At 39.8% G+C, this 14,002-nt stretch overlaps 1 protein-coding gene across 1 annotated transcript in view; it reads left to right on the top strand.

The window, feature by feature from the left end:
* The window catches only part of CSRP1 (cysteine and glycine rich protein 1), a 325,730-nt gene that overhangs the window by 179,327 nt on the left and 132,401 nt on the right, over nt 1-14,002 (top strand). Inside the window, exon 5 of the mRNA XM_044076518.1 lies at nt 11,244-11,337. Within this exon, the coding sequence (XP_043932453.1) occupies nt 11,244-11,337 (94 nt within the window). The remainder of the gene's footprint in view (nt 1-11,243; nt 11,338-14,002) is intronic.

The following is a 14,002-nucleotide window of genomic DNA, read 5'->3' on the forward strand; positions in this document are numbered from 1 at the left end:
GTGTCACTCATTTGGTCCGGATAAAACAGACGAATATTTATGGGTTCTGTTCAAGCAGCTTTATTATACACAAACACATCAGAAATGAGACTGTAACTTAAACTTAAATAAACTTATAAACAGACTGAGTACTGCATTCATACATGTTAACACTCTGGCTGTTCTTTCCAAATGGCACTGCTGCCTGCACATGCTCTGTATTTATATGCACCTGCTACATCTGGAAATGCTTCTTAGAGGTACATACACACGCTCTGCTCTACATCCTCCCTCTTGGAGAAATAGTCCTTATACGAAATGACAGTATTCAATGACATGCAGTTTACAGAAATGATCTTTTGACATGCAGTTATACAGAACTAATTATTTGATATAAAATCATACAGAACTAATTATTTGATATAAAATCATGCAAAATTAGACACATAGCAAACAGCTATGTCCAAGTTGCTGTATATTTTACACTGGGTCTTGAAATATGACCTGAGCGTGTAACATAAAATTCAGAATTTCATCTAGTAACAGGGACTGTCTTCAAGGAATGTTCAACATCTGGGACATCATCAGGGACAGGAATGGATACTGCGACATATTCCTCGGTATGAACTTTGCCTGGGTTACTCTGAGATCTAGAGTCTGTATTATAGGTATGATGTTGCGATATTGTTTCTGATTCAGGAAGAAGATGTCTGCAGTTTCTCATGTACTCTGTACCCTCAGACTCCACTAAGTAGGATCTCGGCTCAGTACATATACCTCTCACTTGACCAATTCAATCAAAGCCTTTCACTGTTTGCATTCTCACTGTCTCTCCTTCTATTAACAGACAAAGAAATCTGCTTGTTTTATCATAGCCAGACTTCTGAGAACACTTTGTAAAAAGTGGGGCTTTGATTGCTCTGTTGTTTTAAGCATTACGCACCAACAAACTAGAACTGATAGGCAAGGTTGTTCTGGTTTGCCTAGATAAAAGTCTCTGAGCAGGCAAACCTGCTTGTCAACCTAGATTGCACGGGGTATATTTATGAGATTGAGTAAATTCAAGAAGATATCGGTAGTCACTCTTTGATCTCTCCAGTAATTGCTTTGCACTCTGTACTGCATGTTCAGCAAGGCCTTTGACTGAGGATATTCAGGACTGCTAGTAACATGGATCCAAGTCCCACTTTTTAACAAATCACTGAAACAGTTCACTGGCAAACTGAAAACCATTGTCAGAAATAAAGTTGTGTGGATAACCACAGACTGAAAAATGATGTTTCATCTTAGTAATAGCAGCACTAGACTCATCAGGCTAATGGGGTGGTAGTTCCCGTGGTCTGTGGTGGCTCCCCCTTTGTGGAGTGGGTAACCGTCGCTGTGCGCCATTCAGTGGGCACAAAGCCTGACGTGAGGCTATGATTGAACATGGTAATTAGGTGGGGTGCTGGTTCGTTCTGTAGTTCATGTAGAACGCAGCCTGGGATGTTGTCAGGTCCCATGGATGCTGTGTTCTTGGCTTTGGAGAGTGTGATTTTTACCTGTGCAGCTGTGATTACAGGAATTTGCATTCTTCCAGTATAGAGATGGACCTTTTAGGGGATGGGGGGTAAAGTTAGCACTGAACCTATCTGCCAGGATGCAGGCAATATCAGTTGGTTCTGTATATTTAGTGCCACTGTGCTGTAACTCAGTGCAGATCTGAGTGTTGCCATTGAGATTCTTGACATAGCTATAAAATGCTTTGTGGTTGTCTTTAGAATCAGTGGCGATTCATAACTAGCTTTGGATGATTTTATGAGGGATCTCAGCTTCTTACTGAGGCTGACCAGGGAGTTCCTCCAATCATGGGATTTTACTCTTTTTTGCAACAGTTTCTTTCTTCTGTTGTAGAGTTTGTTTATGGCAGGAGACCACCAGAATGGCTTCCTTTTTTTTGGGGGATAGCATCTTGGTACTGTTAGGGATAGCACGATCCATGCACTTGTGTAAGTGCTTATAAAGTGCATTTGTGTAGGATTCAACAGTCATACCTCTATTGTCCATCTGCATGGGTGTCATGAAGTTTGCCACTTCTGTCTTAAGAATCATTGGCTTTGGAGAAAGTTTTTATGGTGGTTTCCCTAATGGGGGGGTGGGGCGGGATGTGGATGTCCAGGGTGATTAGCTTGTGGTCAGAAATGACCAATGAGGAATTTACCTCTGTTGTGGAACACCGGTCACCCATGTTGGTAATGACCAGATCTAAGATATTGCTGCCCCTGGTAGAGGTGTGGATAAGTTGATCCAAGGCATTGGAATTTATGAATTCCAGAAAACGTTGAGCAAAAGAGTTCATACTTGATTAGTTTTCCCAGTTAATGGTGGGGTAGTTGAAATCGCCCATTATTATAATATTTTCCAGTGTATCAAGAAATGAGAAGTGGGAATCCTGGGGCATGGTGGGGGATCTGTAGCAAGCTACAATTTGGATTGTGGTCTTGCCCAGAGTTAGTTGCATTTGGATAATCTCGGATGCATTATGCTGAGTAACTAGCCTGGAGGTGTGGATATCCTTAATGAATATGGACATGCTTCCGCCTTTAGTGTTTCGGTCCAGGTTAGGTGGCCGAAAGGTGTGGTACAAATTATAGCCTGGTAATGCAGGGGTACTTTCTGGAGCTTTGAACCAGGTCTCTGTTACAGCACAGATGTCGATGTTCTCCATTTTAAGGAGTGCCTCGAGTGAGTTCATTTTGAGATTTAGACTTCTAGCATTGAGTAGCATTACCCTCAGAATTTGCTTGCTTGTACCTGTTACGGTGGTGAATTTGTCATTTGAACCTTGCCTAAAAAAGGCACTATAGGGGTGGCAAGAGCCTTAGCCAGTAAAATAACCAGCCCTGGCAAGTCTCAAACCCAGGATGCTGTGCACTAGAGTCAGAGCAATGCACCACTACACCAAATCAGCTGTATGCAGATACACACCTCATCTATCACAGCTCTTTCCTGCTGTTTTGCAATGGCACGACCTTGTGTATGTGGACATGCACCTCATCTACCCTAGATCTTTCCTGTTATTTTGAATGGCAGTCCCTTGTGTATGTGGGCACACATCTCATCTTCTTCCAGCTCTTTCCTGCTATATTACAATGGCGGCACCTTGTGTATTTGGACAGGCACCTCATCTACACCAGCTCTTTCCTGCTATTTTACACTGTCACCCCCTTGTGTATATGGACACGAACCTGATCTACCACCAACTCTTTCCTGATATTTTACAATGGTAGCACCTTGTGCATGTGGACGTGCACCTCATCTACCCCAAGCTCCTTCATGTTATTTTACAGTGTCACCCCTTGTGTATGTGGGCAATCACCTCATCTACCCCAGCCCTTTCCTACTATTTTACAATGGCACCCTTTTATGTATGTGGACATGCACCTCTTCTACCCCAGACCATAGCTCTGATTTTACAATGGTACCACCTTAGGTATGTGGACACACAACTCATCACCTCCCAGCTCTTTCCTGATTTTTTAGAATGGCACCCCCTTGTGTATGTGGACATGCACCTCATCTACCCCAAGCTTTTTCATGTTATTTTACAATGTCACCCCTTGTGTATGTGGACATGCACCTCATCTACCCCAGCTCTTTCCTACTATTTTACAATGGCACCCCCTTGTGTATGTGGACACGCACCTCTTCTACCCCAGACCTTAGCTCCTATTTTACAATGGTACCACCTTGGGTATGTGGACACACACCTCATCACCTCCCAGCTCCTTCCTGCTATTTTACAATGCCCCCCCCCTTGTGTATGTCAACATGCACCTCATTATCTCCTAGCTCTTTCCTATCACTTTACAATGACACCCCTTGTGTATGTAGACATGCACCTCAACACCTCCCAGCTCTTTCCTATTATTTTACAATGGCATCCCCTTGTGTATGTGGACACATACCTAATTACCTCCCAGCTCTTTCCTATTACTTTACAATTGCACCCCCTTGAGTATGTGGACACACACCACATTACCTCCCAGCTCCTTCCTGCTATTTTAGAATGGCATCCCCTTGTATATGTCAACATGCACCTCATTACCTCTCAGCTCTTTCCTGTTATTTTACAATGGCACCCTCTTGTGTATGTGGGCACACACCACATTACCTCCCAGCTCTTTCCTATTATTTTACAATGGCACCCTCTTGTGTATGTGGACACGCACCTCATTACTTCCCATCTCTTTCCTGTTATTTTACAATGGCACCCTCTTGTGTATGTGGACACGCACCTCATTACTTCCCATCTCTTTCCTGTTATTTTACAATGGCACCCTCTTGTGTATGTGGACACGCACCTCATTACTTCCCAACTCTTTCCTATTATTTTACAATGGCACCCCTTTGTGTATGTGGACACATGCCTTATCTTCTCCCAGCTCTTTCCTGCTATTTTATAATGGCAGTAAATCATTTTGCCTATAATCTTTAATCCAAGTTCTGAGATTTCCTTGAATTTCACCATTTTAGTGTTATCAGTTCACTTGTTTTTGAAAGTATCAGCAATATCACATCTATCTCTAATATGCCCCTTTCTGTGCAGTAAATTTACAAAATTAATGGAGAAAAAACCGAGGTGAAAGTGCACTATAATTGTTTTGGTTTTACAGGGATGTATGTGGATTATTCCCATTATCTGTTTTATATAAAAGTGAAAGTAAATGCATATTTAAAGCTGTATTACAGTAGTACATTAGAAATATTATAAGTAGGAACACAGCTGTCCTTTGGTCAAGCATTTCTTCAGGTATCATCAGGGTGGTACTGAGAGTCTAAGCATCACTATATTGGAATGGCTTAATTAGAGCTTTAGCTGTAGAAGTACATACCAGCAAAGGACATTACTTGTCAAGCAGACAGTGGGACCATAAGATGTCATGTCCTTAACACTCACAGGAAAATAACACACACAAATAATAATGCTTGCTCCTTTATCTGGGAGGGCCATGGAGGTAATCTTTGAAATGAACTTGTGGCTACCTATCCATTCATCTGCACTTGCTCTGAAACTGGGCATAATATTGCTATTCTAAATATGCAGAGAAAGTTTGTTTCATAGGAGTGGAATGCATTGGTATAAGAACCTTTGTATCTAGTGATGGCCTTAAAGGCTTCTGCTTGTCTCTGTGGTGACTCGTTTGAGATATATGTACAGGTGAACTGCTGCTGAGTGTGGGTGTGGGTGTAGATGTTACATCACGAGCATGAGTCTGAGATTTTCTTGTGTGAACTTTTTGAGAATTTGGTAAGCTGTTTTTAATGGCCTAAGCAGAAGTTATTGATCAGGTGGTGGGCAGTAACTGGTGTAACACTGTAGAAATGAGGTACTTAGTAACAGTAGCTTGGTGTAAGAGATTAACCTCCATACTAGTTAAGAATTTACATCTCTTGCAGGTTGTGATGTTAACAGCAAGAAGCAATGGACACGATGCTGTACTACTGGGCGGCGCAGTGGTGCAGCGGTTAACATTGTCATCTCGCAGCAAGAGGTTCTCTGGTTCGATTCTCGGCTGTACTGCCTTCTGTGCAGAGTTTGCATGTTCTCCCTGCATTCACGTGTGTTTCCTCTGTGTACTCCGGTTTCCTCCCACAATCCAAAGACATGCATCTGGAACATTTCTCCCTGGGCCTCCTAGGCTCTGTCCTAGTTGGACTTTCCTGGTCAACAAAATGATAAATAAAATAAAATAAATACTCTTCTCCATCTAAGGGGATACAGACTTCTCTGGAGTTATACAGCACTCAATCTGAGGGAGCACAAATGCCTCAGTAGCAGTACCATTTCTCAAGCTACAGGTAACTGCAGCCAGAATGTGCTGTACAGTGCTACAATGTGCCATATTTTCAATTTGATATATAGTGCCATATCTACATGGTATAACTGTGCACATCCAATCATGTTTCAGGTGCTATGCAGACAGACACACTGCACAATTTCAGAAGTAACTAAAACAATATTTAGGAGTATGGATTAAAAAGGATTCTGTTATGGCAGCTAAGGCTATGTGGGAACAGACTAAAGATAACACAAAAACTGAGAAAATGGAAGGTCTTGCCTATGGATATGAACAGTAAGATGCTTTTAGTCCCTTATGTTTCAAATACAAGTCAGGCATATTTTTATCAACCAGAGGAAACATTGCGGACAATTTGTAATAAAAAAGTTAAAGGAATTTATCTGAGAGGGGCAGGGGGCATGAGTTAAGTGAGATAAGTTGATCCTTCCAATAGAGCAAGGTAGTTTAGATTTACCTAATTTGAAGGGATGTTTTAGAGCTGCACAGTTAAGCCTCGTTTACATAACACAAGTAGAAGGCTGTAATTCAAAGTGGAAAGGGATGATGATGAAACATTCAAGAAATAAGGACAGACTGGGTATTTGGATGCAGATCCTTAAGAAGAAGAATAACCACCACACAGAGAATTATATTCATAAAGCTGCAAAAATTATTTTAAGAAATAAGCCAACACGTGAATGCAGAAAGAATATTTTGCCAATAGGGATGATTGTAAGTACAGAAAATAGGCAAGACGGGGCTGGAATTTACTGAAGAAAACTGGCAAATGAACCAAGGTATTGGAAGCAAATAACTAGAGAGAAAAAGGTAATAGAGTGGGATGAGGCAAAACAGTCTGAACTGCAGGCAAGGACTGCTTCCCCATCAGGGACTGATGTAGGAGTGTAGGCAAAGAGAAAGGCATACGGGACTCCTAAGTGAAAGGCTTGCTCTGGTAGAGTTTTTAGTCAAATCTAGAATAGCTGCTGCTGTTAAAAATGGGGTAAATAGTAAGGCATATAAAATATTTCATGATAACTATAAGAATCACTCAGAAGAGGTTAGAAAAGATTGGGAAGAGAAACTGGAAGAGCAATTTACAAGGGAACAAGGGGACAACATATGTATGGTCCCAAGTATGCAACAAAATCCTGAAGGTTTAGAATTTTTGCTTGGAAGTGTTTACATATGTATTTTTCATACCTCAAGCAGACTTAAAAAAAAAATTCCTCATGTAGACAGCAAAGAGAAATCTTGACGAGTGGATGGGAGATCATAAGTATACCCCCAGGATCTCTTCCGGGCCCCTGCTAGACAGAGGCACAATAAACTAACTGTAAAGGGGCTATATTCTGTGACCTACTATTCAAAGGCACAGTCTACAAATCTAAAAGGGTGGTGAAAGCCAAACACACTTTGGCTGGGCTTATAAATGCCCTAGGGCAGATAGCCTAGTATCAACCCATGAACCTAAATATTGGGTGTGTGATAGGGAAGAAAGAGGTAACAGGTAACATTTTGGCAGATTTAAAAAAAAATTCCTACAGAATACTCTGTCAGAATTATTGGGGGAGCAAATGGCTGTAATTAAGGAAATCACCCTTTTGTAATGGGACACAGGATCTGAATTGTCTAGACATAATAAGAGCGTATTCTGTTTAAGTCTGCTGGCTGCCAAAAAGCAATTACTAAAATATGGAAATCAAAATCAAAACTAACTGTATTGGAAGTACTTAATATTGTAAATGAGATACAGAAACTGGACAAGGGATCTTTTGTAAAAGGAAGGATCAATTTACAAAAACTAAATGGAATTTGTGGGAGCAGTAAATGCAGAATAATGTTCAGGAAAAGGAGGAGTGAAGTTTAAGGTAAGGCAGGAACTGAGTGATCTGTGTAATGATGGACTGAAAGACAGATGTTAAAAAGAAAGAAAAGATGTAATATATAGTGTGTGTAAATGGAAATATGTATATGGTTTGTTTTTCTTTGGTTAATGTATGTTTGCCTATGTCTTGAGTGATATTTTAATAAAGGACTAAAACTAAATGCCTCATTGTCCCCATTGGCAAATAAGTAGTCCCCACTAATTATGATATAGATAGCACACCTCTAAGCACAAACCCAGTGGTGCGAGATTTGAGAACACAGGTTAATAACAATCTAAACTTTCATCACCATGTATTCATAGTGCTAAGAAAATCTCATAAATAAGGGCATTGCATCCAAGATTATGGAGGTTATAACACCAATGTACTGTACCCTTATCAGACCACTAGTTGAGTATAATGATCCCTTCTGTATGTACCTCACCAGACACTTGCAGCAACTGGAGAAACCATGAAGGTTTCTAACCAAGAGAATCCATGGCCTCCAAAACATGACTTACATGGAAAGACTGAAAGTCCTGTCACTGTACTCTATATCTTATAGGCTGCTGAGGGGCGACTTCTGCCTGGCCTACAGAGCAGTCTCTGACCTAGCCCTAATGGAAAAACTGCACATCCACAAATCAAATGGGACAAGAGTCAGTCTCTCCAGGGTTCTTAACCTTGCCTGTGACATTAACAGAAAATGCTGGAGAGGCAGATACATCTCCCAGAGATTGTTGTTCCTCTGGACAAGCTCCCTTTTTATGTGACGCAGAGCTCCTCAATGACCTTTTGAAATGCATCCTTGACAAGTGAATGTTGGCAAAGTAAGTTGCAAAGTACTGTTTTTTTTTTTAGGAGGCAAGCCCCAACACCATCCTAAAAAGACAGCCCAATGTACCCAAGGCTAGTTATTTCAACTCCAAATTGGCCCAATTTCAGCGAAACAGAAACCCCCATGTGCAGCAGCACCAGTCAAAAAAGAGCTATTTAAGAAAACAGACATAGCATTACAAAAACTTTGATAAGAAATCATCAAAGAATGAGGCACTCTTAAAGTAAAAGAGAGGTTGCATCAGTTTGACAAGCATACCAAAAGTAGTTTATGGCAGTTTACCTTTATTGAAATTCCTGTTTGTCAACTTGAGGAGATTCTGAATATAGGATCATCAACTATTCCTGAGATGTGTGGGACGTGCTTGGTGTTAAGCTAAGTGTGTTTTACTAGGGTTGTAAATGTTTGTGTAAATGTTTGCAGGTTAAGGTTAGCGTAATAGCTAAGACAAGCAATTCATTTAGTGGTGAGTGTGGGTGTTTATGTGTGTGCACTTGCCTGAGAGAGAGGGTGTTTATGGGTTAGGATTATATTAAAGGCCTTAAATGTAAAAAGACAGTTTTAATGTTTTGCATGTGTGATGGTGTGTGTGTGTAGAGCGATGGTGTGATGGTGTGTGTGTGTGTGTGTGTGTGTGTGTGTGTGTGTGTGTGTGTGTGTGTGTGTGTGTGTGTGTGTGTGTGTGCGTGTCTCTGTGATGGTGTGTGTGTGTGTGTGTGTGTGTGTGTGTGTGTGTGTGTCTAAGGTTTGCAAACATGGAAAAGGCAGTCCAGAGAAGGCAGAAAAACAGCATAAGGTTCAGTGCTAAGCTATACAATGTACTCACCTGGGATCAAGCAATCCCAGTGTGCAATGCAAGCTAGGCAATGTCGCAGTAAGCAACAAAGAGCAAGAAATAGACCACAAGGTGACAGTGACTTCAGAAATGAGCCTGTAGATGCAAGATAAATAAATATATTAAAAAATAATAACAATAGCTGAAGTCAGTGACATACTAAGGTAAATCCTATGACAGGTATAGGGAGCAGACTATCAAGCTTGTGGAGCAGGTATACAGAATGGCCATCAGGATGATTATGAGGGGGCCACAAAACAACAGATATAAAGGGAGGTAAATCTTTTTATAGTGAAGGAGAAGGTAGAGGGGTTAGAACATGATATTGATCCCTAAAGTTATTAAGGGTAGTGTGAGAACAGGTTTAAGGATGTCTTCCTATTTGTCACTCTGGTGGTTGAATTCCGACTCATTTCCCACTGTTCAAATGAGCGCATCTGTCAAATATATGTACCAGTTAAGTACACATATTTCTTGAGAGTGTGCAGGTGGTGTAAACTGGAGGATATGCCTTATATATTTCCTTACTGTCTCATTAAAATACAGATTTTATTTGCATGAGGGTGTGAGTCTGATGGTGAGTGTGTGCTGTATGTGTTTAAGGAGCCTGTAGGTAGGCAAGGGAACGTGACTAATGTGAGAGTGTAATCTGTCTTATGTAGGTACTGCTCACCCCTTTATAAGACATGTATGTGCAGCTGAGTTGATAACTATGTTTGGATGTGTACCTTACAGCAGTATATGTGCTTTTCTAAGTAGAATGTGAGGAGTGAGTGGCTAAAAGCATGCAGGTGTATGTGTATAGTCAAATGGTAGGTGTATACATGTGTATGGTGATTTGTGATATGTGTATGTTCCAGTGCTTGTGATGTGTATGAGCTCTGTGTGCTGTAGTGAATAGCATAGCCAGCCTTAGCTTAGGCTAACTACGGGCATCTTCCCAGTAATCTGGATGATGTAGGTAGATCAGCATGGGGGCAATGGGTGGTGGTGGTGCACTGTGGAGCCAATCCAGGTGAATAAGACAATGTAAGCAGAGTGTGTGTGTGTGTGTGTGTGTGTGTGTGTGTGTGTGTGTGTGTGTGTGTGTGTGTGTGTGTACAATTGTGTAAATGCACCAAATGAGAACTTCGATTACTAAGGTTGCTGATGAGTGTGCTTAGTCAATTTTTTTTTCCGCAGCAGTTCACATCTGGTTAACCTCAGGATTTAAGGTCAAATCCATTTAAAGGTGAAACGTGACAACACAACCACTAGAATGGAAGCATAAACTTCAGTACAGATATCAGAAAATACTTAATTTCAGAAATAACAGTAAACAAGTAGAACAGGATACCAGAAGGAACTGTGGAAGCCAAGATTATAGGTGCATTCAACATTTTTTGGGATAGGTGGAGTTCTAAAGGAAGGGACAGGTGAAAGATGACTACTAACAGCAGCAGGTAACAGAGCCAACCAGATGGAAATGCCATTTTCAGAAATCACCATTATGTAATGAGATAGGCAAATACATGCATTCGCATTCATGTGCACCACACATACATGCACACACACACACACACACACACACACACACACACACACACACACACACACACACACACACACACACACACACACTGTATGCACACATACTACATCAGTGCACCAATATTTAATTTTTTGTTCCTGTTTAGAAAAAAATGGCTCAGTGAAATGCAAATAAATCTGACTTGTAGTACTGAGAATAAGAGGTCTGTGATTTTGGAAAGAATTCCTTTCAAACACAAGGAACTGTTGTAACCCACTAATACATATACATTTCTGCTGTGTTACGAATTGGCTCTTTACATGTTCTACATCATGGATATTTGTTGTGATTAACTTTCTTAACATTATTTTTTGCTTTCTGACAATATTAGGCATGGCATAAGGGTTGCTTCCGCTGTGCAAACTGTGGGAAAGGTCTGGAATCAACCACTCTCGCAGATAAGGATGGTGAAATCTACTGCAAAGGTTAGTGCAACTTAAGTAATTTATTTAAAGAAGCAGTGTCTACATAAAATACAGTTGCCTAGAATAAATGGATACAGTTTCAAAAATGCATTAAAGATGCCTTACTTGCTTAAAGATACACAATTGCCTTTTACTGGAAAAAGACAGATGGATAGGTAGGACTACACTCTCCATTAGACAAAATGACAAAGATTATTAACTCTTCTCTTCCTCTATCATTCTAGATACACACACACACAAACACACACACACACACACACACACACACATATATATATATATATATATGTTTTTGTTTCAGCTTTTCTGTTTAGGGGTCACTAGAGCGGAACTCCGGTCCGCTAATGATTGGCAGTCAATTTTTACGGTGCCGAGGTGCCAACCCGATGCCCAATCTTCAATGAAGGCACGCCCATTCACGCATGTCTTTCTAACACCACCTAAGACCACGGGGAGGACATGCAGACTCCACACAGAAGGCACTCCAGCCGAGAATCGAATGGGAGAACTTTTTGCTGTGAGACAACAATGCTACTGCTGCACCACCGTGGCTTATATATATATATATATATATATATATATATATATATATATATATATTCAACAGTCATGAACTGAACAGATCAAACTATTGATTCTTCCTGTTTTATTCCATTTTGGAAAAAAAATACAAAAGTAGTAGCAGTCATAACAGTATGAAATGTCTGCATACCCATTAAAAATCAGTGACTCAGGTGAGGTGGACTAAAAATAATTTATTAAATGCTGGTCATCTGAGTAAGCATTGTACATTCTGTCAGAAAAGTATATTCTGCAACGCATGGAATTCTGATGGGCATGTCTATTCATTCCATAGAGAACACTGCAATACCTTATACCTCATTGATTTGACCCATTATGTAGTACATCACTACATTCTATAACCTTTGAACCAGCTGTAAGAAATAAGTTGAAAAGGTGTGGTTCCTTTTCAAGAAAAATATAGAGTTGGAAAACTTGGAGGCATTCAGAAAGAATTTAAGAGCTCACTGTATGCTGCTCCCTACAGGTTACTAAGGGATGACTTCTGCTTGGTCTATAAAGCAATGCCTGTTCTAGTTATAATTAGGAGTCTACAGAAGGAATACATTGCTGGGAAACCTAATGCTAAATATAAATATACCAGAAAAAAGTGACAGATACATTCTACAATGCTTTTCAAGGTTCTGAAATAATCTTTCCTGTGCAATGAAAAGTTAGTCATTGACTTCCACTAAAAATAGTTTTGATACGTATATGGGAAGAAGAAAGTATCATATCAGCATAGGGTTGTAGCATTCAACCACCTCAACAACCAGAAGGTCATATGCTTAGCAGTCAAACCTATGGCCCTGTAACACAAACTTAGCAACATGGCTCAGCAGAACCAGTACAGCAAAAGCTACAACACACAAAAAATTCAAACCATATTTTCTGTGGAGGCAAAACCTTCTACACCTTACAATGAAAGTGACAGTATCCCCTGAAGTATTTTACTTTTAATGAACTAACTCTGACTTGCTGCATCCTAGCAGGAAGATAGGAAGCTCACCATCTGAAATTTCAGTCTACAAAATTTATAGTTGATGTCAGCAGATTAACAAAATGTGGATATATCAGTTTTCAACATATCGGTACATCTGCAAAGGAGGATAGTAAAACAGGTCATTACTAGTGGTTAATCTCCATCAATAGGCAACCATCTAACAGACGTTCAGGTGTGCAAGTATGAAGAAGCCAATCCATTCTTAGGGCCAAGATGGTGTCCCCTGACCTTCAGGTTTCCATCTCACTTTTCTACAGATATGGTAGGAATTCCTGCAATTGCACTCTCTTACTCCAATTGGGCTCTTGAAAATATGGTCTTAACAATGAGAGACATTAACATTTTTTCCATTTACATATATTATAAATCATATATCTTTACTTTCTGCAGAGCTATCATCAGTTCAGCACTACATAAATTGCTCATTTTCTGCCTTCCCATAAACCTCACTCACCCTCCTGAACATTTTTCTGTGTGTATTGTTCTCAATTTCTGTTTATTTTTATGTAATTTGCTCCTTCCCTTTTCTAAACATCCCTCTTCCAGTTCTTTTATATTTTTATGATATTCAATACATCATGTAAATTTGATTTTGACTTTAATTTCTATTTTCTACTAATTGTGTTTTTGATAGCCAGCAGAGTTAAAGTTAACAAGGTCTCTTACTATGTTTAAGTAAAGTAAAATTTTAAGCACATTACTTTTATTTTAAAGGTTCAGCACAATAAATAACACGCATAGTCCAAAAATGAAAAATGAAAATGTCTTCCATTCTAGTTTTGGTTTATGTTTGCATTGATGACTGGAAGTGCAAGACTGTGGAATGCACAGCCTTTGAATAAATGGAATATAATCTGTGTGCAAAAGTAAAGTTAAATTATTTTCAGCAGTTTACCTATAAGGTGTCAACAATCTTCTTTTGGCTCACTGTTTCCTGAAATTAAACTGCAAAAATGGTGAGTCAAAAAACTTATAAAAACAGAAAAAAAATCTTATTTTGCAGGGGACAAACCCCCTCTGCAACCCTCCCAAAAATATATACACTATCTCCATGGTTACAACACAGAGGAGAAAAAAATGGAAAAAAAAAACAAGAAAAGT

This window comes from Protopterus annectens, chromosome 7.part0 (assembly GCF_019279795.1).
Source record: "Protopterus annectens isolate FY-2018-M chromosome 7.part0, PAN1.0, whole genome shotgun sequence".
Taxonomy (NCBI): Eukaryota; Metazoa; Chordata; order Ceratodontiformes; family Protopteridae; genus Protopterus; species Protopterus annectens.